Source organism: Mesoplodon mirus, assembly GCF_964341445.2.
Source record: "Mesoplodon mirus genome assembly, chromosome: 3".
Taxonomy (NCBI): Eukaryota; Metazoa; Chordata; class Mammalia; order Artiodactyla; family Ziphiidae; genus Mesoplodon; species Mesoplodon mirus.
The window spans coordinates 59,445,948-59,471,614 of NC_138978.1; the positions used below are offsets into that span (position 1 = coordinate 59,445,948).

At 41.8% G+C, this 25,667-nt stretch overlaps 1 protein-coding gene and 1 pseudogene across 5 annotated transcripts in view; one reads left to right on the forward strand and one right to left on the reverse strand.

Moving 5' to 3' along the window:
* AK4 (adenylate kinase 4) overlaps nt 1-23,724 on the forward strand; it is a gene marked incomplete at its 3' end in the record, with an annotated part of 76,372 nt that extends 52,648 nt beyond the window's left edge. For 3 of the 4 annotated variants that reach the window (XM_082612662.1, XM_082612660.1, XM_082612659.1), the window contains 3 exons: nt 11,910-12,082; nt 15,806-15,924; nt 18,780-23,724. In XM_082612662.1, the coding sequence (XP_082468788.1) occupies nt 11,910-12,082; nt 15,806-15,924; nt 18,780-18,894 (407 nt within the window). Of the gene's footprint in view, nt 1-11,909; nt 12,083-15,805; nt 15,929-18,779 lie in introns of those variants that run through there. The other variant, XM_082612661.1, reaches the window with a different exon arrangement.
* Nucleotides 17,292-17,797, reverse strand: LOC309800598 (nuclear nucleic acid-binding protein C1D-like; annotated as a pseudogene). The gene has a single exon. The product of its transcript is annotated as a nuclear nucleic acid-binding protein C1D-like (transcript).
* Nucleotides 23,725-25,667: the final 1,943 nt, after the last annotated feature.

Sequence of the window (25,667 nt, forward strand, 5' to 3'; positions counted from 1 at the left end):
AATATTCTTTGTCATTATCGTATTTTGTTTAAATTTTTCTTACAGCTGTGTTTCCTTTTGCCTTCAAACATGTTCAGAGCAGAGGAGAGCAAAACTTTATTTATATTCCATAGCTCCTTTATAATTTCTTTACCTTTTGTTGCCATGCATGCTATGCTGTAGGGCCTTTGCACTTACTATGCCCTCTGCCTGCGATGCCCTGGCTCCTGAGATCCATGTGGATTGCTGCATTCGCATCTCTACTCAGGTATCCCCTCCTCAGTGAATCCTTCGTGTACCATCCTATCTACCCATGTCATTCTTTCTTCTTACCTTATAATCACATGACATTAGATATTTATCTGCAAATTTGGTGTTGTGTACCTTCCTCATGCTCCCACCCCCAATGAAGTCTTCAGAAAGCAGAGATTATATCTGTGTTGTTCATGGTTGTATTGCCTACCACTGTGTTTGCTGCGTAGAAAAGGCTTATAAGTATACGTCTGATTATAGAGAGGTCTGGCCCACAGCCTGCAGCTAAGCCTACATAGGGGATACTTGGGGTAAAAATGTGGGCCCTGGTGAAATCATTTACAAATCCAAATCCCTTCTGTCTCAATTGAGACACAGTGGGGCCAATTTTCCCCTAATTTGTTTCTAGAGACTTATGTTCAAAGAATGAGCAAGCAGAATTCTTAAACAGAAGAGCCTTTAAGCAAAGGATTTGCAGATGATGGCTACTGCCTCAGTGCAATACCCATTTTCCCTTACTGGGAAAAGGGCTCAGTGCTGTTAGAATAAGCTGTTTAAGAGCAAAGGTTTTAAGTTAGTAGTTGTCCTCTATGCCCTTAAACAGGAAAAATCCTTAAGCTGATGCCAGAGGATGTCCATGCCATTTGGGAATCTCCCCAAGAATGCCTACCTAATAGAAATTCTTTAATTTCAATAAGCCAGTTTGAAGATCCAAACTTGTGGTTTAAAGCCAAATGTTCTGTATCTTGTATTTATCAGTGGGTCACTAAGTAGTGATTATAGCATATCTCAGTTTTTAAATCATTTACTACTAACCTATATAAGCTCTTTGAGAGCCGTACCCATTTATTACAAATCTCTTAAACTCGAGGATGTATAACAGGATTATCAAGTGTCCCTGGAAGGTTTCAGTGAGCAGGAATTAGTCCCTCGAGCTCTCTTGTCATAGTGGGAAATGTGGAGCTCACAGAGTGACGGGAGGTAGCATAAGCTCCGTTTGCCAACATCTGGAGCACAGCTGCTTCTTAATCTTTTCACCATCTGTTAATAAAAACTGGCTGAAAAGGAATATGGACGTCTTAGATACACATACAAATAAATATTGAATAAACAGATAAGATATAAGAGAGAAAAGGCCTTCACAAAACAGATTTTGATGGTGATTAACTTTAAGTTACAACTAAGGCTTCTGGTGGGTGGTGTGAATGGTCTGCATGCCCCACTGGGTTAGGGAAGACCATGGAAGAATAACTGACTGCTTTCAACTTTAATCCTTCAGTGATTAATTGTGATGAACAATCTGTAACCTGGTTCTTGTTTTTCTAACAACTGGGAAGAGATGGGTGGTCAGAAGCCACCACGTTGGCCCCAGATCTTAATGGCAGTAGGAAGGGGGTCTGATGTTGCTTGGCCTTTTCACAAGCTGCCCATCCCAGGCAGATGTTGGAAGTTGCCCTTCAGAACTGCCCTTTTAGTTCCATCAAGTAGAGGGCTTGCTTTTCTGCCTGGGAATGTGGTGGTGGACTCTGGCTCTGTGCCCTTCCTCTGGAGTGAATGCACTCCAAATTAGAAAAACAAACGTCCTAGTTCCCTCTTGCCCTCCACTGCCTGAGCTTGTTGCTGTGGCACCTCCTGCTTCAGCTGCCCTCCCTCAGGCTCTTGGCATGGCTGACAGGAGTCAGTGCCAAGGCCCAGTGGCCAGCACTGCTGGGAACATAATACCAGTCAAGACTTTAGTGACATCTCCCTGCACCTGGTAAATCTTTTGGGGAGTTTTAAAAAACAGGCTGTAAGGCACCATAAGTAGTGATGCACCATGGTAGCTTCTGGGAGACTGTATAAAATTTCAGCTTTCAACGTGGATTGGCTGTTTGGACAGGACAGAGCAGCTTTTCTAGGCCAGGTTATGAGATGAGATAGGGATACCATGAGTAGGTTTTCCATACTCCTGATCAGAAACCATGCAGTGGAACAGTGTCATATGTGTAGTTAAAGGGAGGAAAGCAAGCTTTCCATGCTTAAATATGATCTTTATTTTACTTTACCTGTTGGCCTTTCTGGCTTCCTCAACAATGGAATGTATTCACTGGGAATAGGCTGTCTAAGGAGGCTGGAATACTGCTAGTCATTTAAAAGCATGTCTTTCAGGATTAGTTTTAGTAAAAATAAAAGCATACCACAATTGTTGCAGTTCTTTAAGTGGAAAAATTATTAATGCTGCCACCTGTTGACAGAATTTGAGTGTGCATCAGCCCATTTGGTTAGTAGCCTCTGCCCGCCAAGGATACCATATCCACATGAGATCTGACTGTATCCTGGGCATTTCAGGAATAAACACAGCCCCAGCCCTCAGGGATCTTGTAATTTTAATAGGCTCCATGAGCAAAGCATATTTAAAGAAGAATAAATATCCACAGCTAGAGTGGCAGGTTCTCCTTGGACCTGCTAGTGTAATCATAGCCTGCCTCGTCTAAATCACTTAATTAAGAGGCGATAATCTCTTGGTTGGAATGTATTTAAATACTTTGTATATGCACTGAAATACTTTCATGTTCAGAATGGCTATTCCTATTTAGATACAGATTTTCTGTTACAAGACTTCCATGGGATCATGGTTTAACATTCCATACATTCGCTAATTATTTGTTTCCTTCCAAATCCCAGTAGCCTAGCAATTCAGAATACCAACGAGTTGAATCTCATACCAAGAGTAGATCTCTAGCAGAGAACTTGGATCAGTGGATATCAAATGGTAGCTAAATGTATTCTAGAGCAAAATGCCCACATTTACCCCACCCCCCAAGTCAATATGAACATCTCATGTCCTGATACAGGGGCATCTTGTTTGACAGGTTTCAAGTAGTCTTCATACTCTGCCCCTCTGACATTATGTTCTTTTTAAAAAATATGTATGGCTGGATAATAACGCTTTTTAAAAAATGGTTTAAAATGTGCTGGTCGCATTGCACCTCTTCTGACATTCTCTTCTTGGCAGCTGATTGATGTGAGAATTACAAACGAATTACTTTGGGACTTCCCTGGTGGCGCAGTGGTTAAGAATCTGCCTGCCAGTGCAGGGGACACGGGTTCGATCCCTCATCCGGGAAGATCCCACGTGCGGGGGAGCAACTAAGCCCGTGTGCCACAACTACTGAGCCTGCTCTCTAGGGCCCGTGAGCCACAACTACTGAGCCTGTGCACCACATCTACTGAAGCCCGCGCACCTAGAGCCTGTGCTTCACAACAAAGGAAGCCACCGCAATGAGAAGACCGCACACCACAATGAAGAGTAGCCCCCGCTCGCCAAAACTAGAGAAAGCCCATACAGCAACGAAGACCCAACGCAACCATAAATAAATAAAATAAACAACAGACATTTATAAAAACAAACAAAGAAAAAAACAAATGAATTACTTTGAGGATTTACTCAGCCCAACTTGAGACACTGGTGTAAATCAATTCAAGGAATTCTGGAGCTACCATGCTGCCTTTTATTTTTTTTTATTTTTGGCTGTGTTGGGTCTTCGTTGCTGTGCGTGCGTTTTCTCTAGTTGCAGTGGCTTCTCTTGTTGCAGATCACGGGCTCTAGGCATGAGGGCTTCAGTAGTTGTGGCTCTCGGGCTCAGTAGTTGTGGCTCTCGGGCTCTAGAGCTCAGGCTCAGTAGTTGTGGCGAATGAGCTTAGTTGCACCGCGGCATGTGGGATCTTCCCGGGCCGGGGATCCAACCCATGTCCCCTGCATTGGCAGGCGGATTCTTAACCACTGCGCCACCAGGGAAGCCCCTCTCTTCTGTTTTTGAGTTGACTCACTTCTCCCACGTGAAAGAAAGCATCCTGTTGGGTGATTGTGGTGGTGATGGTATTATTCTGTCTCCCTACCACCTCTTTCATACTTTTATAAAAGCCCAAGCTTGTCTTCATCCTTCACGTCCTTCTTACTGTCAAACTTGCTACTTGTCTTTCGACCTCCAGCTCCACGTGGTTTTCATTTTCCCGCATTTTCCACTCCTTCTCCAGCACTTTGCCCTGGGCCAGCCACCATGCTGGGATTTACATATAGTAATTTTTTGAATTAGGTGTCATCATTCTTATAGGTACAGAAAGGTTAGGTAACCAGCGTCACAAAGTGAGAAAACCATAGGTGAACCGCCAACCGAGGAAGTTTGTCTCCAGAGTCTATATTCATTCTCAGAGTCTATACTTGCCATGCTGTTTTTCCCTAGTCATGTGTTTAATGGTGTGTGCAATGATATTCATTGGAATATACTGGAAACCGTTTAGATGTCCAGCAGTAGGGGGATTGGTTAAATTATGACACATCCAAACTAAGGAGTACTCTGCAGGTATTAAAGAGAGTGAGGGAGCGATGTGTACTATGTATAAAAAATCTTCAAGATATATTAACGGAAAAAGGCAAGATGCAGAATATTTATTATGCATATGTGGGAACAGAATCTGGTGAGTCTGTGCCTGCAGCACTAGACCAGGCAGAACCCCTGAAGCCACCAGGATTTGGGTTTCTCAAGTCATTTTGTAAGCTGACTGCTCTGGTTGCCAGCAGCAGGCAGGCACTGCTTCCCATCTGAGAATTTGCTTCTCATAGTATGCAGTTTTCTGTTTCAGAAGGAAGACAGCCAAGTGTGGTACGTGGTATGTGATTCTGACGTTAGATAGCACTTGGTTCCTGGTTCTAGGTTCCTCAGTTATTACATATATGGTCTTGGGCAAGTCACTTAATTTTCCGAGCCTCAGCTTTTATAACTTTAAAATGCGGATGATGCTCACCTGGCAGAATTGTGACTTTTGAGATATTTATTAATTCATTCAACAAATACTTATTCAGCATCTACTATATGCCAGGCACTGTATTAGGCAGTAAGGATATGGCAGCAAATAACTTTAAAAGTCCTGCCCTCATTTTGCTTACATTCTGGTGGGAATAAAATAAAACTCAGGAAATAAGTCACAGACAGAAAGTGATGCAGAGAAAAAAAGACAAAGAATGAAGGGTGAATGGGGAGCCAGTGGTGGGCTGGTTAGAGAAGCCCTCACTCACAGACCTGCTTTGAGCCAAGGCTTGTGAAGCTGAGGGCATACCTGGACATCTGGAGTGAGAGCCTTCTAAGCAGAGGGGACGTGAACTGTAAATGTCTTAGGCAGGAGTGAGCCTGCCTGCTTGAGAACAGCAAGGATGTCAGTGATGGGCAGGGAGATGAGAAGAGAGGGAGAGAGAGAAGAATCAGGAATGAGAGCAAGCCTTTGCCGGCTACTGCAGAGTTTTGGTTTTTCTGTTGCATGTAATATATCTGGCACATTGAGGATGCTCGACAAATAGTAACCATGGTGATGAGGATGTTACCGTGATGCTCTGCTCTTTTGGTTGAGGAAAGATAGATGGGGCGACATTTAGGATTCTTTTAAGTACCCCCCCCTTTATACCCCTGGAACAACAGCATAGTAGAATAGAAAGAGCACTTGAAAGACCAGAGACCCGATGTTAAATCCAAGTTCCTCTGTTGACCCTCACTGAAGGCAAACATACTCATCTATCCAACAGAGGGTGATAATTCCTGCTCTGCCGACCTCCTAGGGTTGATGTGAAGAATGAAATAAGTAAACTTATGTAAGTACTTTGTAAACAGTAGACTAAAAATACACGTGAAGCATAAAGGCTTTGTTTGCTGAGTTATTATTGGAACCTGGAAACCATCTAGTCCAGCTTCTAGAGTTTCATCGTCTGTGTGAATATTTCTAGAAATGGGGTGCCCTAGAAAAGGACTACAGAGCCATACCTTTCTCGGTTTGGGTTCTGTTACAGTTAGTGCAGCCTGCATGTAGATTAGTTCCTTGCAGCAAGTTGTGTCCCATTGCCACCACAAGGCACACCTGTACTACCAGCAGCTTGAGGCTGAATCTTTGTGCTGAATCTACCAGTCTTCTGAATTTTAACCTAAATTAAAGCTCATCATGATAAGGTATTGAACTGGATCAGGAAAGTAAATTTAAAGAGCTTTATTATCTAAAAATGAGGTGATGAAAGGGGCAAACAGATAACTAGAGCGGGAAGGTTATTGCCGTCCTGGCTATGCTGTGCCCGGGCTCTAAGCTATGCTTGGGTTGAATTCCCTGGTGACTGGGTGGGACCAGAATGTGGAGTCTGTGTGCTGAACTGTAATTGTGGCAGAGAGCAAAGAGCACCAGTGACCCCCAACACTCTTAGAAAATCTCAGAAAAGGAATTAAATATGGGTCTGAATGTGAGAGCCCAGTAGGTTGGCACTGCCCAGCGTATTTTTGAAATCTGTTCCTTGTGAATTCAGCTTATTTTGTACACAGTTGCATTTCCCACTCATTCTTCCAGAGGCCCCCAAAGTTCAGAAGCAGTTCTAGGGGAGCTGAGCAGACAGGCTTCTGAACCTCATTAGACAAGGAAACTTTAACCAATAATATTTGAGCTTTTATTTGTTGAAGGAATTCTTATATTCTGTTTTAGAGCTGCCTCTTCTTTCCTACGGCTTTTTTCAGCTCTCAACCTCTACCCAAAGGATAAAGAACAATGTTTTCTTGTCAGGGTAGTGACTAGTGATGCTGGAACACAAGGCGCCAGGGACTGTGGCTGAGAATTGAGGTCTTCAAGTGATTGCTAAAATTCTTTGTGCATACTCATCAATAAAAATGTTGTCTACATCTTCAATATATGGATATTTATGTATAAATATATAAATACATACAATTTTATTAATTTATTAATTGTATGTATGTATTATATGTATTATATATTATATATATATTTAACATATAATTATTATATTGAATAATAATATGTTAATAAGTAATAATAAATAATGTTAATAATAAAATAATATTAAATTATATTATTTTATTTAAAATAAATAAAATATAAAAAATAAAATGTTATAAATATATATATAAAATATAAAAAATAATAAAATGTTAATAATAATAAACATATTATTTTAACATATAATATATACATATAATTATATATTATATGTATGTATTATATATATATTATATATATGTGTATATAACTGGTAAAATGGGCCCTCCAAAATAGAAGATTAAAAAGAATGAGAGGGTTTCCCTGGTGGCGCAGTGGTTGGGAGTCCGCCTGCCGATGCAGGGGACATGGGTTCGTGCCCCGGTCCGGGAAGATCCCACATGCCGCGGAGCGGCTGGGCCTGTGAGCCATGGCCACTGAGCCTGTGCGTCTGGAGCCTGTGCTCCGCGGCGGGAGGGGCCACAACAGTGAGAGGCCCGTGTACCTCAAAAAAAAAAAAAAAAAAAGAATGAGAAAAAAAACAATAGGAGTTCTGTTTCTTTCTTTCTGTACTCTAAAGAGGGTGTCTTTGGAAGCTACTGCTTCAGAAGATGGCTTTTCCTTGAAATTGGATTTGAGGAGAGAGCAAAGATGGATTTGAGATTGTTTTGGCTGCAGGCATCTTTCTAATTCCAGTTGTCATCTTGAAGCTTCAATGAGGAGTAGGTTATACAGGGAAAGGCAGGACCTGGCCATTAGTGGGAGAGTGCCTTTATGTGAAAGGCTTACTGCCCTCACTTTATTGGTGTTTCAGTGTAGATTGTACTGGGCACAGTACCAGGAGATAATAAGGGGAGCGAGACACGTCTTAAATCCCCACCTCAGGAAGCTCATCTTCTAGGGCAGACTCTGGTGCGTGGTATAGGCTGAAGTGGACTAAGACTTGGCATAGTGCCTGGGCCTGCTGCCAAAGTGCTCACTCCAGCATCCCCAGCCTGACCTACAGTGAGCTGTTGGGAGGAGGGAGACAGAGGAAAGAACCTGGCTGAGGGTGTGTGTAGTATTCAAAAGGGAATTTGGTGGGAAATAATTTGGTGTGGTTTTATCTGGACTCTCCTAAGACCCCTTCCCTGTCCCCCAGGCTGTGTAGCCATAGATAGAATTGAGCCATGAGCGCCCACATGGGTCCAAATCTTGCTCCTTGGTGACCCAGATAGCATTACATTATTATTTTACCTGGTAACTGTCACATATATGGGGCTCCAGAGTACACTCAAATGCTATGAAACCCCAATTCTAAAAGTCAGTCTGTTTTTGAACTTCATAATAATCAAAAGAGAAGTTGCTTAATGAATCAATTTTAAAGTAATCAAGCCATTCCATAATAGAGGGTTAAATATAGACTTTACAGAGCTCAAGAGTCATATAATTTCATGGAATTATTTACAAATAAGGCAGACTAATCAAAGAAGTATATTCACTTAATAGAAAACTAGAAGGGGACTTCCCTGGTGGTCCAGTGGTTAAAAATCCGCCTTCTAATGCAGGGGACGCAGGTTCAATCCCTGGTCGGGGAACTAAGATCCCACGTGCTGCAGTGCAACTAAGCCCGTACGCCGCAACTACTGAGCCCATGCACTCTAGACCCCGCGTGCCACAACTAGAGAGAAGCCTGCGTGCTGCAGCAAAGATCCCGCATGCCGCAACTAAGACCCAACACAGCCAAATAAGTTAAACAAACAAACAAACAAACAAATAAATAAATAAATAAGGAAGAACAGTAGAAGACAACTACCCTAGTGTTTGCCCACTGTGTACCAGGCGTTGCTGCCTTCCAGAGCTAAGGCCAAGGTGTCTACATTGTACTTGATCTTAGGCAGGTACGATTTGACCTTTTACTTCCCCAGATACCAAGCAGTCATAATCTGATCTGACAGAAATTATGTTGAGATTTGAAAAAAATCTAGTTAGTTTATTTAAAGGCTATATTGTTTTCTATTTTGAAGATACTGTATTTCAGTTCCTATCGCAGAAGCACCCTGAACATACTTCCAAGCATAATCTCCCAACACGCGGGTGCCTTTATGTGAAGGGTATGCTTAGCCAGTGTGGGAGGAAGGAGGGGATACAGCCGAGTGGCTATTGGCACAAGAGCCTAGGCTGCAAGATTAGAAATACCTATTTCTCTGATGAAGCCAGCCTGAATGCAAGAGAGATCACAAGAGGACAGCAAATGAGGATGTGAAAGCAGTTTCTTCTGATGCTAGCTTAATGTTGGAACAGCTCTTTTGCCTGGTGGAAGCATGTGTTTAGCTTAGGTTGGGCACATGATAGCCAATGAACTTAGATGTGCTCTGCAAGATAAGCCTCTCCTCACCTCTGTTTGAACTGACTCTGTCTTTCCTTGTCATAAGAATAGAGTTGAAATGTGCCTTGGGTTTGGGTCTCTCTGTTCTTGTATCCCTTTGCAAAGAGATGCCACTTAATCTCTTAAGAGATTCTGCAATAAACAACACCAAAATTTAGAAACTTGGGCCATTGGATAATTTCCCTTACTGGAGAAATTAGAAAAGAAGCTCCAGGGGAAGCCTAGAACAAACTATCTGTAGCGAAAATCCAGTTTTATTTGTTTCCCCAATCCACTGCAGAGCAATCTTTTTTGCCAAATACAAATTACTGGAAAAATTAAAAGGAAAAAACCCCAATAAATTCAAGCCCAAATTTTAGATTCAACAGAGTTAAAATTACTCTGTGGAATTGCTATAAAATTCCTAAATGTTTTTTCTCATTTCTGTACTTACTGTGACCAGGGCTTACATTGGACTGCAAACCAGATGTTGAGTTTAGTAAGATACAGGGAATGGATAATTTCTGATGGAACTTGCAAAGACACTTAGATACAAAGTACTGTAAGCAAGTTCATCAGGGCATAAACTTTGGAAATAGCTACAAGGCCCTATACTAAGTTGCTCATCTGTGTTAATTTTTTAGGAGCTGAAGGGTATAACAATGATCAAGACAGAAAAAGTCCCTTTTCCCAGAGTGAGATAGGGATAGAAAATAAGCATAAATACTTGGAAATTATTCATGTAATAAATAATAGAAAATAAAGAGTAATGAGATAGATAGTGTAAGGGGAATGGGACTATTTTAAGTATACTAGTGTAAGAAGTCTCCCTGAGGAAGTTACATTTATGCATATATCTCAAATGATAAGGAGTCATATTCAGAGACCTGCAGGAAGAACATTTTAGGCAGAGGACAGCAAATGCAAAGGCCCTGAGGCAGAGGTATCTGACACTACAAAGATAGAAAAGAGCTAGTGAAGAGAACAGTACTGAAAGTAAGTTGATGTGGCCAAAGTCAACCTTGGGCATCATGTCATGTGATACTGAACAAAAGAAGAATAAATTATGGAAGTGTAGATAAGGAAAATGGTGTCATGGGTTGCCCAAAGGTGAAGTTGTGGGAACAGGTGAGTTAGGTTGCAGCTGGGGAACATGGAAGACCAAGGAAAATCAGAAATATCCAGAGTCCTGGTGTATGGAGAGGAGGAGAAGAGGGGCCTATTTCTGTGTGCAGATGATGATGGATGAGGACCCTGGGAGGAATGGGCTTTGGAGGAAAGGGCCTGGCCTCACAGACAATAAGGAAGGCATTGAAGGGAGCAGAGGTTGGTACCTGGAGCGGGGGCATAGAGACTCATAGAGACAGCGTTGGGTGGGTTTTGTCACATTGAATGCAACAAACACTCTGAAATCACCTTGGCATTCAAACGACTTGGAGATTTCAACACAGAGGGCAGCACATTCATGTTTGAATAACTGACTTGCTGTAATAGGAAAAGGAGTTCTTTGGTAAGTGTTTTAGGGCCATGAAGAGCCATCTTTACAATGTCTTCTTGATACTTCCAATGATGAAAGGGTGCAGATGGTCTGGTTTCCTTATCTGAAGTGATTTAAGTTTGTCTTCTGAATATTACACCTCCTATGATACTTTCTTTCCTGCTATCCATCCACCCAGCTCTTTTACCTAACTAAGATTTAAAGGACATTTTTTTAAAAAGTGATAATTGGATACAGTAAGGTTTTTAACAAAACAGACCAACTTGACAAACTATTTAGGAACAAGATACTACTGTGTACCATCCCAGCCAAACCTGGGGTTACATTTAAAGCAGGTCAATCCCTGGGGAGCGGGGAGGGGAAATATATATATATAAAATTTGGGGTCAACTAACTGCAAAAAAGAAAATGATGCCCATGAGTCCAAATTTCATTTGCAGTTTATTTTCCAACATTTAGAAAAGTAGGGTGAATTTATAAGTTTTGCAGTATCCAGATAGTTTCAAAAGCACCAGTTCTTTTTGAGATTGGAATTTTGCCCACCTTGTTACTAAGGTGCAGGCTCAAATGAAGGTCTGAGTGAAGGATCCTACTTTAATTGATTTAGACTTAAAAAATATTTGTGTGTATATATAGAGGTATCCTAAGAATAATATGCTCATACGCTGTTAGAACTAAAAGGACACAAATAAAATTTGCCCCTTTGATTCTTTAACAGAAGAAGAAATGGAGGTGTTATAACTTGCCCAAGGTCACACAGGTAGTTAAGAGCAGAGCTGAGACTAGAGCTGGGACTAGCCTAGTGATGTTTAGCACTTATTGCTTTTATCATGTGACTCCTTAACCTTTCATATTCCAAATGCTAAAGCTAGGTTGTAAAGTAGCATATTTTCTTCTAGTATTAAATTTATAGACGTAGATATAAATTCCTGATTAAATCTCCTTTCTGGGTAGTGTATGTGCAGATTTGATTATTCTGTCTCTGAAAATATTTCAACAACTAATTGAATTGGGAAGTGTCTCACATTTGATGTGTTTTGTTTTGGCATTTAGGTTTTCCTAGAACATTAGTTCAGGCCGAAGCCTTGGACAAAATATGTGACCTGGACCTAGTGATCACTTTGAACATTCCATTTGAAACGCTCAAAGATCGTCTCAGCCGACGCTGGATTCACCCTCCTAGTGGGAGGGTATATAACCTGGACTTCAACCCGCCTCATGTACATGTAAGAATATACAAAATACTTTCGCATATTGACAAGAAAGAGGTAAAACATTTCAGTTGAAAAGTGGGGGAACGATATGAATAGGCTGTTCCAAAAAGAGCAAATATACATAGCCAGCAAATATTTTAAAATTCTCATTCACTAGTAGTGAAGGGATGTAAATTAACGTTTACAACATTTATTGCTGGTTGGGATCTGGGAAAATGATATTCTTACCTGTATTAGGTATATGAAATATTAACAGTCTTTTAGAAGAGCAACCGAGCAACCTACATTAAAACTTTTAAATACATATTTCACTCAACCCACTTCTGGGAGTACAGTCTATGGAAATGTAAGCACTTTCAGGTCAGGTCATGTACATGATGAGGCTTATTTCCATGTTGTTTGTAGTGGGGAAAATAAAACAAAACTTGAAAAGAAAACGAATATTCATCTATGTGGATGATTAAATAAATTTGAGAATATCCACATTTTGGAAAATCATGTATAAGGTTAAAAAAAAAAAAAGAGAGACATAGTAGTACATTCTTTGGCCCGGAGAAATATTTCCCCTGGGTACTGTTGAATGAGAAAAGCAAATAGCAGAATGATTACATTTTTCTAAAACCGTGACCGCCCTTCTTCTTCTTCTTTTTTTTTTGGCTTGCGCTGCACGGCTTGTGGGATCTTAGTTCCCCAAACAGAGATTGAACCCACCCCTCAGCAGTGAAAGCACAGAGTCCTAACCACTGGACTGCCAGGGAATTCCCTGTGACCACTGTTCTTTATGTATATCTGTTTACACGTCTATAAGTGCTCTCTAGCTTCATAGGAGTAGTGATAAAGATATAAAGGAACTATCCTGGGCTGGCCAATGGTTGAGGCTGGGACAGAATAAGGAACAGGGTTAGAGTGAGTGGGGTCATGTGAGTGGTGGGAGTGTGGAGGAGGGACTAGAGGACTAAAGGCATGAAAGATTGCCCTTAAAAAGAAGTTCAGGCTTCCCTGGTGGCGCAGTGGTTGAGAGTCCACCTGCCGAGGCAGGGGACACAGGTTCGTGCCCCGGTCTGGGAGGATCCCACATGCCACGGAGCGGCTGGGCCTGTGAGCCGTGGCCCCTGAGCCTGCGCGTCCAGAACCTGAGCTCCGCAATGGGAGGGGCCGCAACGGTGAGAGGCCCGTATACAGCAAAAAAAGTTCAAAATATAACATCTATGCATCGGCATAAGATTAAATACATGTAAAGGTATATGTTTAAAGAAACTTTTGACAAATTCATTTAAAGAGTAACTGTTCTTTCTGTTAAAGACATGAATTAGTTCAGGGCCTCCCTGGTGGCGCAGTGGTTGAGAGTCCGCCTGCCGATGCAGGGGATACGGGTTCGTGCCCCGGTCTGGGAGGATCCCATATGCCGCGGAGCGGCTGGGCCCGTGAGCCGTGGCCGCTGGGCCTGCCCGTCCGGAGCCTGTGCTCCGCAACGGGAGAGGCCACAACAGTGAGAGGCCCGCATACCGCAAAAAAAAAAAAAAATAAAAAAATAAAATAAAATGAATTAGTTCAATCTGATAATTCTGCAGTTATTTGGTGGTAGATACTATTACTTGTTCTTATCCAAATGTGGAAGGGGTGGCTATTGTGTCTTATTGTGTTAATGTTTATGGAATAGGCTAGACTTGAATATAGATAGAGTCAGTAATAACTATAGAGAACTACTTCAAGGGGTTAAGGATGCCTTCCTGGCTCTGTAAGTCTTCATTAAGTCCTGATGAGTCTTTTTCATTTGGGCTAAGCACTGGTCTCCTTTTCAAGTCTTCTTTTTAAAATGTAAGTAGTTCTGGAAGTCCTTTATTAGAGCCCTTCCTCCATTCCATCCCCAAAAGCTAGTATGGGGAAAAAAAATGTATAGGGAGGAAAATAGGGTTCTGAACTTGCATTGGAGTCGAACACAAAAGCTTCATATTTTGGCTCTGCCTAGACCTGCTGATGCAGACTCTCCCAAAACTTGAGAAGCTTTAACACTGAGTTGCCTTCTAAAGACTGCGTATCCCTAAAAGAACACCTGCAATTACAGTGCTATTTCCAAAGATAGCAGTAAAAGTGCTACTCTGGGCTAAGTCAGCCAGCTGTTGTGGCCAAGCTGCCCCAGGAGAGATTCTGATGTCCTATTCTGCTCTTTCGGGAAGCAGTTGTTGTTATCTCCTGTTGCTCTGAAGTCCTGGAAATGGCTTCTGAACTTTGCAGCAGTAAGTAAAATAAAGGAGAGGGAACTATAGGTGACGTACAGCTTTCTCCCATGCCCATCTCTCATGTTTTGTTAGGGTAACAGCCCTGGAACACCCATGTGATAATTGTGGCTCACCAATAAATCCTAAGTGTAAGTTATGTACCTAAGGCCCTGAGCTATAATAAAATTTTAGTGAATTTCAAACTTACAGCCAGTTTCAGACTATCCCGTTGAGTTGCCTGAGCCTTTTTTTTTTTTTTTTTTTTTTTTTTCTTTTTTTTTGCGGTACGCGGGCCTCTCACTGTTGTGGCCTCTCCCGTTGCGGAGCACAGGCTCCGGATGCGCAGGCCCAGCGGCCGTGGCTCACGGGCCCAGCCGCTCCGCGGCATATGGGATCCTCCCAGACCGGGGCACGAACCCGTATCCCCTGCATCGGCAGGCGGACTCTCAACCACTGCGCCACCAGGGAGGCCCCGCCTGAGCCTTTTGATTCTGCTTTAGCCTACCTTTTGACAGATTTATTTCTTGTTACTCTCTCCCCTGGTAGGCAATAGCCATGGACATGGGTGACAAAATTCTCATGTGTCCATTTTGCTATTTGTAAGTAGGTGGTATGGCTCCTGAAGTTAAAATATATTGAAAATCAAATTTTCTAAAATTGCAGTTTTTCAGTTCTCAGAATGTTTGTTCCTGATTATCATGGGTATAATGATTCATGCCTATTCTACCTTCAGATGTCATTATTTAATTTAGTAAAATAACCTGAGTAAGTTTAATCTCAGAAGAGCTACGTGACAGAATTTGAAAGCTAGCAGAGACAGGACTGAAATACCTCCTCCTCAATTAAGTGTTTTCCCTAAGGAAACCGTTTGGTTCTTTGAGATACTTATTTTCCATATTATGAACTCAGGCTTTAGAAAGGCAGCTAGTTTTAGGAATATTTAGAGGGCTAGAGTGACATTGTCTAATGGCTGTTTGGTGTTGGGGGAGACAGCATGGAATTTTGAACTGTGAGTTGAAGGTATCATTTATCAGAACCACTGGAACATGTTTGGAAAGACCTGAGAAGTTAATAAAGATTTAATGTCAGCTCTTATGAAAACAGCTTAACATATTGTTATGAACGCTATTTCTTTTTCAACTACCTTTACCATTACTATTGTACCCCAGGCCTAAATCACCACGGGGTAGGAATCAAAGGTAAATAATATGGTTTTGCCCAGGAAATTTTTTTCTTTTTTTTTTTTTTTTGGCGGTACGCGGGCCTCTCACTGTTGTGGCCTCTCCCGTTGCGGAGCACAGGCTCCAGACGCGCAGGCTCAGCGGCCATGGCTCACGGGCCCAGCCGCTCCGCGGCATGTGGGATCTTCCCGGACCAGGGCACGAACCCGTGTCCCCTGCATCGGCAGGCGGACTCTCAACCACTGCGCCACCAGGGAAGCCCCAGGAAAGTTTTATTTAACCTATGGAATAGCCCAACTGTTGGCCATACTAACTGGTTTCTCTGGTATTTGTAGGGGATCGATGACATCACTGGTGAACCATTGGTACAGCAGGAGGATGACAAACCTGAAGCAGTTGCTGCCAGACTTAGACAGTACAAGGATGTGGCCAAACCAGTCATTGAATTATACAAGTGAGTGTGCTTCAGTGTTTCCATGGCAGATGGCCAACCAGAAAGGTGTGACTCCTCATGGGAAGGACATTGGGCTGCAGTGGGGTAGTGTTTCTTTAAGCTTGATAAACCCAAAAGGCCCAGTACCTCTCAGATGAAAGTCAGATGAAATGCTGGCATTGTATGTGGGAGAGAATGCCTGGTATTTTTATGCTGAAACTCTTATAAGGACCGAAACCTGATCATCTCTGTCTGCTTGACTGTAAAACTGCATCTAGACTTTTCATTTTTCTCTTAAGGGACTGAAATAATGGCTTACATTTTGATACTCCCATATGTAAATATCTGACTTGGATAGAAGATTAGAAGTGACTTTTGGCCCTGACATGTCTGGAGGGTGTTTAAACAAAGAAGAGCTAAAACTGCAGATTGCAAATTCACATGGCTACAGAGGCCAGGCAGTTATTGGAAATGAGTGTCAAACCTTGTGGGGGACTTGTCAAGCTGGGCTGTTGAGTGACAGTTGAACTGGACAGCTTCCTCTGTTTCTCCAGCCAATTATCACCCCAGGAACACTCAGGCTCAGTGTGACCAGTGATCCCTGTTTTTCAAGAGAAGCAGAAATCAGGCTCTCTCTGTGGAAGAAAATCCCAATTTTTATTTTTATTTTTTTTTTCAAATTTTTTATTTTTTTACACAAATTTACAGCTTTATTGATAGGGTATAGCCATTATGCCAAAATTCAGCCATCATTATACAACCTCATTTCCCATCTAAAATAAATGAGAATATATTTTACTTTAAATGGGACGTACTGGCAAAGTGCCAAGAATTAAAGACTAACCTTAAAGTCTTAATTTCATACTTCAAATATCACAAAAAGCAGTGATTCCCAAAACCATGAAAGCATAATGAAATAACTACACAGAGAAAAAGGACATTTAACTCATTTCATGCTTTCTTAATTTTATATAGTGAAAATGGACATGTTTATAACTTCAGCATACTTCATAAAATCATTATTCATCAGAAATAGACAAATGTTTACAAAGAGCATTTAACATAAATTTCATAGTTGCTTATAAAAAGGCACTTGAAAGATTGACCTGTATAAAGAAATGAGTCTAGTCAAGAGATGGTAAACTATAAATATAAAATATACCACAATGTTAAAAACCTCATAGTGTTCTATAGGAAAATCTCTAAAGATAACTTAATCTTTCGGGGGAAAAAAGTATTTAGCATTACAGATTTAAAATGCAAATTTTATATATGAATTCAATAAGGAATACATTTAAACCTTACATTGCCACATAATCATCATCTATTTTGTGGAAAACAATAAAAATTATGTACTTTTTGAACATGTGTACATCAAAACCAAAAGGTTAATTTTTACTTTTTCCTTTATTGGCAACGTTGATGCATTTTTAGGTTTTGGTTCCCAGAGGGCGTTTTTTACAAATCTTGAAGCCACCCCCCCTGTCCAGCTTGCCAGCCTTTTTCTTGTCTGTTATTTCCTTGACTCTGTTCATGTATACTCTGATTCTTTCTAATTCTTGCTTTACTGGATGTTCCTTAGGATTGATTCCCTGAGTTGCCAAATAAACCCAAAACACTGAATTTAATGTGTAAGTAGAAACTAAATCCACTTCTCGCTTGTTCAAATGGGTCCAACTTCTGCAACAACCCAACTCATTTCTAGAAACAGACGTCATGGTCTTCAGCATCTCATCCACAGCACCAATGGAATTCTCAAACGTTGATAAATACCATGAATTTCTACAGGATAGTCTTCATTAATTTCTTCGCCTGCCATTATGACCAACTCGCGGGCCTTCCACCCCTGCCTACCTGAAACAAGTCAGCGGCGGAGATGTCAGTGGTGCACCGGCTCTCCCCAGTTTTTATATTGGCAACAGGTTAAAAAAAGTTTAACCGCATGGAAGCCAAACAAACCCTATATGTGGACTGCATTCAGGACAGCAGTGTACAGCCTCTGCTATAATCAATTTCTGACCTTGTACCCCCCAAATAAGTTAGCAACCCTGTAGATATGACATTTCTGATCATATTATTAGGACACATCTTGTATTTCATGATCTATTGTTATAAGTAATAAAGGTTTTAGAGTAGCAAGGATTGTCAGTGATTTGCTTTTTAATGTGTATATTGAGGCAGATTTGGGGTTGTCCCTATAATGTTATTCTTTGATATGAATTTATTTTTTTAAGGTTTTCTTTGTTTTTGATGTGGACCATTTTTAAAGTCTTTATTGAATTTGTTACAATATTGCTTCTGTTTTATGTTTTGGTTTTTGTGCCTCGAAGCATGTGGGATCTTAGCTCCCTGACCAGGGATCAGACCCGCACCCCCCAGCATTGGAAGGCGAAGTCTTAACCACTGGACCACCAGGGAAGTCCCCTTTAATATGTTTTGTTTTTTTTTTTTTTTTTTTTTTTTTTGCAGTATGCGGGCCTCTCACTGTTGTGGCCTCTCCCGTTGCGGAGCACAGGCCCCGGATGCGCAGGCTCAGCGGCCATGGCTCACGGGCCCAACCGCTCCGCGGCATATGGGATCCTCCCGGACCGGGGCACGAACCCGTATCCCCTGCATCGGCAGGCAGACTCTCAACCACTGCGCCACCAGGGAGGCCCTTTAATATGTTTTTAAAGGGGAGAAGAAAAGGTGTCACGATGGCAAGCTTGCCAGAATTAGTGGGCGTGTTGATACATTTGTAGGGGCTGTTTTGGCGCTCAGTGATGTGTGATATAGACAATGAGATTGTGCTTACATTATGCCCAGGATCTTCTTCTGCTCTAATATCATGTCAGAAGGAAACCTAAAATGCTTTGTATGTTGGACTTGTTTTTCAGGAGCCGAGGAGTACTCCACCAATTTTCCGGAACGGAGACTAACAAAATCTGGCCCTATGTTTACACACTTTTCTCGAACAAGATCACACCTATTCAGTCCAAAGAAGCCTACTGAGCCCGTCCAGTGGAAGAACCAGGAAGATATGGTCATCCATTCAATTGTATGTGTAGTGTTGGTGCCATGTCCCAATTAGCAGCTAGCTGAGATAGCTTGCAGCATCTTTTCTAGTTTAAATGGTGAACTGCTATGAAAACTAATGAATAGAAAGAGTTAATGAAGAGGCTCTTCTCTGCCTTTCTCAAAGAGGGGCTACCTGCACATGTTTAAGATGTCCCTGCACATGTCTCAAGTCCTTCACAAGAAAGAAAGCAAGTACAGGCTGGATTTCAAGTGGTGTATAACCCAAGCTCTAGCTGATTTTCGACAGCCATGTTGTTGCCGTAGTGGCCTTTTCACATGTGATGGTGGTGGTCCCTGGTTCTCCCCAGCCCCCAAAGGCTGTTGAACCATAGCACCAGGAGGCCTGAGAATACCAAGGGCTATAGCTGCCTTTGTCCCAGGTTCTCTGGTATGTGCCCTCCTGGTGACAGTGAGATTGAAGCTAAGTTCTCGGTGGTTCCTTCTCTGGCCTTGAGTCACTCTCCACAATTCATTTTTTCTCTTAGGAATGACGCCTTCTCTCTGCATCCATACTCCATAGAATCTCTCCTTTCCAGTCATCCTGGAATGAAAGGATTTGGCTTTTACTACTTTTATTAGACATCTGTTTTCTCTCTTCCTAGACTATTAAGTAATACAGATTGTTACTGCTTTTATCCCTCTCAAATTCCTTTCTAAGAGCTGAGAGCTAGGGGACTGTGTTGAATCTCTTTATGAACTAGGAACTGAGCTATGTGGAGGGTCTATTTAAACTGCTGGTCTGACTCTCATGGGTTGACACTGCTCCTTTCTTTTATTGTGGCAAAATAAAACCCTCAGAGTCTTTAGGGAACCCTCAAAAACTGGCAACTATTCACCTCCATAAATGTTAAAAGATCATATCATATCTTATGTATGGAAGTAAATAAGACCATATGGAATTACTGGACTAAATGAATAGTTTAGCTTTTTAGTCAAGACAAAAAAAATGTATTTTGAAAATGCTGCTAAATATTGATGCTGACAGTGTTTTTCTCCTGTGAGTGACCCAAGCATATTATAAATAGTTGGTGAAGGGAATGGAGCCTGTGGGGTTGAGGAAAACGTTGCACTAGCCATGCCTAGACTAATGATGACAGGTTTACGATTATGGGATTTGACAAAAATGGTAATTTTTTATTCTATTCCAAAGATGCTTTCTATAGGGTGGCTATTAAGTCTAGAAATATAGATCATACCATTTTGTCATTCACTGAAATGTAGTATCAGTAAACCATTTATTTAAGGATTTGCCTGGTTTCCAGACTTGGTGGCCATCTTTTATAATTCTTGCTCTCCTCTGGGAAGGACAATGAAATTTATTCCTGTTGCCTTAAAAATAGATATTCCTCTTCATGCATCGTGATTGTCCCCAGGGAGGGTCCTTTACTATTCCTGGGAGTGACTTTTGTCTAACTCTTCATACTGGTGAGAAAACAAAAGAAGCCTATTTCAGCATAGTTGGTGTTGAAACACACTATTTATTTTCCGAAGATGTCGCAGTGAATCCACAGTCAATTCACTGACCCGTGGATTCCGTACGGTAGCCGTACATCTTCCTTACAAATACTGCCCCCCACTCTTGCCAGTCTCTCTCCCTTTGTCCCTTCATGTGAATGTTCTTTGGCTACCTTAGTGGAAACACAGACCAGTTTCCTCCTTATCCTCTGAATCAAAGTGAAAGAAGATTATTTAATTTTTAGGTTGATGCCTTTAAAATGCCCAGTTCAGGTATTTGAAACATCAGTGCATGATAGTGACTTTTTAGAAGACTTGTGTTTGAATGCCAGTTGATGGGGATAGGGTGAAAATCAGACATGCAGATACATCTCAGGTTTCCTGGGGAATCGGGCAAAGAAAAACAAGTCTGCTATGAGGAAAGTTGCTTCTGCCATGGAGACAATTTCCACAAAGTGGGAAAAGTAGAAAGTTACGGTTATTATATGGATCATTCAGAAGAGGAAAGTGTGTGCTTTTTTGGAAGCAGAAAAATCTTCAGACCTCTTTCTTCACTTCTCTCCATGTTTAGCAGATGTTCCAGTGTAACCACTGGCTGTGGAGTTTTTGAAAGAGGCATGGGAAACGGCCTAGGTGACCCCTGATTCCATACACTCTGCTCCTCCATCCTTCCCTCCCTTCTCCTTTCCAGCAAAATAGACGCTTAGTGCCAGTGTCAGAGCCACTCGGTGTGTCTCAACACTGTGCTGTTTCTGAGGTTGCCCTGCAGTTGAGGGCAATCACCTTTGCTAGGTGAGACCAATAAAAGCCAAACACTGTTTCTGTGGGCTTTGAAAGATGATGCTTGTTTCATGTTCAGTGGCCTAAAAAATCTGTTTCTGGTTTCCTTCAACAAAGTCTAGTTTTTTCCTTCAGTGATTTTGTAAAAAAAATAAAATTTTCTTGAAAATATTTTGACAAAGGTAAAATTAAAGGGATATCTTTCTTTAGTTTTCCTTCTACTGCCACACATGAGGTTCCATTACAGTTAGGCAAAAAGAGTAGTTTGGCTGGTTTCTAAGATTCCTACGTGGCCCCACCTTCTGTGATTCTAGCCGGCTCTGCGTTCAGTTTGCTTTCCACTATCCTGACCGGCTTCCCGCTTACTTGGAACTGGAAAATATTGCTGTGTTTAATACACTCTAACACTAAAGCAAGCATAGAATAGGTACCATTTATCGAAGGCCCACTGAGTGCTATGTACAGTTTTAGGACCCTTACAAACATCTCATTTACTCTTTCCAGCATCCTTTGAGATAGGCACGATTCCATGTTTGTAAACAAAGAAGGCGAGGGTCAGAAAAGTAAAGCATCTTGCCCTGGCTCCTGCTGCCAGCGCACAGTGTAGACAGGACTCAAAGCCAGGTTTTCCTGACTCTGTTCCTGGATGTTAACTACCTGTGTCCTGTCCCAAGCAAGGCAGGGCACTGAGCTGCTTGGTTTTGCTTATATTTCCAAGTGGCCTCACGTCAAAAATAGCGGAGTTCACTATGGTGACATTCAGCTCTGTATGGGACTGTTCCCTTTTTTTTTTTTTTTTTTTTTTTGACTTTTGCTTAAGCAAAGGAAGCTGCTAGAGGAGAGTCTGAGCCCTTGATCCTCCATAACTACTCATTTATAAATAAAGTGAAAGGCTGTCAAAGTAGGCTTGGGTCCAGGCTAATCTGTGGCAGAGGCAAGCTCATGGTCTTCGCCTACCCTTTCAGTGTCCATGGCATTGTGCCCCTGAAGGGACCTTGATGCTTGAGCCACCCCAGCCGTGGTGCTCACACACAGGCCTGGACTCCTGCGAATTCACCAGACACTACTCCCTTTGCTTCCCTGACATCAGAACAAATCCCTCCCTCACTCCCACCCTGAGACAAGGCCCTGGTAGTAACTGATCTTCCCTAGAGGGCTAGCAGGTGAACAAATGGTGACTGAGCCCCTAATATAGGGTCATCCTTGACTTTCATACTATCTTCCCCATATGACATTACACATTAACATGATCCTGAATGCCAAATCCATACCTTTGCCCACCCTCTGATGTGGTGGCAGTGCTTATCATGCACAGTTCTGGCAGAAATGGGATATTGGCTTCCTGTCTCACCTTCCTTCCACAGGGTCACTCCTGGCATCCTCCAGCAGCCCAGCTTCACCCAGGCTGTGCCCCTCTCTTTGGTAGGGAAGGGGAAAAGGTAAGAATAGGCATAGGTGACAGAGGATTCTTGGGAGAGAGATGATGGTGTGGCCTTTCCTGCCATTATTAAGTTGTTGACAGGATAAATTTAGATAGAAAGATGCCTCTATAAACCCATAAATAGGGTTTTTGTAAAATTTAGTTCACTGGGACCTGAGTTCAATATCTGACTTTGGCTATTTGTTTAAAGAGGTCTTACCATCTGCTGGGGGTGGGGAGTGTCTTTGCCCAAATCATAAAGTCAGCAGATTCCCAAATATGTTAAGGTATCAGCATATTCTTGGTAGTTACTGTTTATTGGTACTCGGTGCTAAGTGTGCTGCATCCATTGTGTAATTAAATCCTCCACAATGACCCTATGTAATAGATAGTATTATCTCAATGATCTTGCCTCCTTGTATTTAAAAATTGAAATAATCCTGTCTACTTAACCTTTTCCTTTATCTATAGGGATTAATCAGGAAATTCATAAAGGCCTTTTTTGTACGTTTCTGTAGTTCGAGCTCCCTGTTCTCATGAATAGGTAAAACAGTATATTTGCTCCCACCTGGAATCCTTGCTTTTGGCTCTGGTGCTGAGACAGGAAATGGGCACTGGGTGGGTCCTGGTGGTAGTTGCACACTGTATATACAGAGGGCATGTGTCTCATCTGTACTCTGCTGGGTCACAGGATCTCGGGAGGCATTCGTATCTACCTGATGAATTTCATTTCTTTTCATTTAATAGACGATATCTTTTCTCGCTGCAGTAGTTTTACCAGAAAGGCAATTCATAAGACAGAGTTGTATTCGTAGCATGAATTGCTTTCTCTCTATTACCCTCCATTTTCAGTACTCCTTGTCTATTTGGTGCTTCAAAAGAAGAACCCAGTAGCAGAGACTTCTTTTAATAAGGGAATGTGGTCTGGTCATAAGTTATCATCCCTTGCCATAAATAACAGACCCAGTCTGGTTTCCAGATGAAAAATGTGCAAGACCCAGGTGTCGGGGAACCATGAAGCTGTATTACAACTATGAGGAAAAATCTGCTTCCTGCATCTGTTGAGACATAATTACAATTGTTGAGAAATGCCATACCTTATCTTTCTTTTAACAAATTGCACAGTTCTTGCCAAAATAAATGCCATTATCTGTATGCTTCAGGGAATTCCCTAAATTGGGCTGTGTGTGTGTGTGTGTGTGTGTGTGTGTGAGAGAGAGAGAGAGAGAGAGAGAGAGAGAATATTCATTCCTTCTTTGGTGATAATTAGGCTATTCCAGAAAGCACAGTGTTAATTCTTGAAATAAAAGATTTCCTGTTTAAACACATGTCAAAGAGCAGCGCACCTTAAAGATTCTCCCTGGGGTTGATGTGTGTCTAACTTCATTTCATAAAACCTTTCTTTTCTTCATTTAAAGCTTTGGATATAAAGTCAGAAATGTGTTAAATAAAAACAATGTTTTGTGTTTAATTTAGAGAAGAATAAAGGGAAGAAAAACAAAAACTCAGTCTTTATGTAAGCTACAGGGTGTCAGGGCTTAGAGGGCTTTTCTAGTTTTATGAGAATTTATACTACTGATTTTTATATGTTCTTGTTTTTGAGATGAATAGATCTTGGGAAATTGCTGAGTTACAATGACATTTCACTATGATCCCTCTCGAGCTTAAATCAGTTCTCTAACCTAATGACAACTTGTCTCTGGTTTACTGTCCTGTGAGATGTCAGCTCCATTTTCCCAGAAGTCGTGTGTTTACGATGAGTCAGTGCTTTTCCTCAGTGTGAAAGTTGTCGGCCCTCTTGATTTCGGTGTATGTGCTTAATTCAAAGATTCTAAACCTGTAGTCTAATCTGTACATGCTCTCTTAACTGTTAATTGTGTTATTGATTTTATCTTGCTTGAAGATTGATTCATACTTTTTAATTTGATAGAAATAAAGTTTTTTTTTTTCCCGCTTATAACTAGTGAGTTCCTTTAACATTTCTGTAGCTTTTTACACTTGGCAAAATACACATCTTCACAGAGATTCTCATTTATGCCACTGTGCAGCCACCCCATTGTCAACAGTGTTTTCTCCAATTTGTAGATGGGGAAAACAAGGAACATGGTGTTCGCTGGATAAGGCGACAGTTGGTGGCAGAGTGAGACCCTGAAACCAAGAGTTATGACCCCCAGTCTCATTTTCTTGTCTGTTCATCATGTTGCCTTACTTTGTTTACCCCCAAGCTCCTTATTTTCCAGCACTTTATTGACATATTTTCATGGACTTTCTTTAGTTGATTCTTAAAACAACTGGATGATGTGAGCAGATCCCATCATCACATCCTACACAGATCACATCCTACAGATTAGGAGACTGGATCAGAATACGTGGAATACGTGACTCTAAAGTCCTAGAGTCCCGGCTTACTCAGCAGAAGCAGAACCCCCAGGCCTGTCTGGTGGGAGCTCGAGGCATGGAGGAAATACAGCCTCTGCAGGAGAAGCTCCAGGTGGCAGGGAGAGGGGCAAATGCCCTGGCTTCTCCCAACCTCATCTTCTCCTGTCTCCTAAAGGGGCCTTCTGTTAGCTGCAGCCAGTCAGAAGCCAGCTGACACAGGAGCCTGGGGAGCGTGTTCTCCAGGTTTCCATGGCCCTGAAAGGTGAACTGGACATGATGGCGATGTGGGAGATTGTTTTAAAGTTCAAACCATTCACCTTTCAGGAGGATTTTACATCTCTGCCCCATTGGCGTCATGCTTGGGTATGTGATGTGCTTTAGCCACTGGACTGTGAACAGAAATGAAGGTGCCGCTTCTGAGCAGAAGCCTTAGGAGCCAGAGCATGGGCACCCATCTCTGTAATGAGACTGGCAGCCTTATGGTGCTTTTCTTTTACCTGAATCCTGAGGTAAAGACTTGGAGCAGGGATGCAGCCAATCCATGATGGACGAGTAGTGTGCATGAAAAACAAACCTTTATTTTTATAAGCCACTAAGATTTGGGTGGAGTTTGGTACCATAGCATAATTCATCCCAAGCTGACTGATAGAAATGGGTCCAAGATGAGTATGTC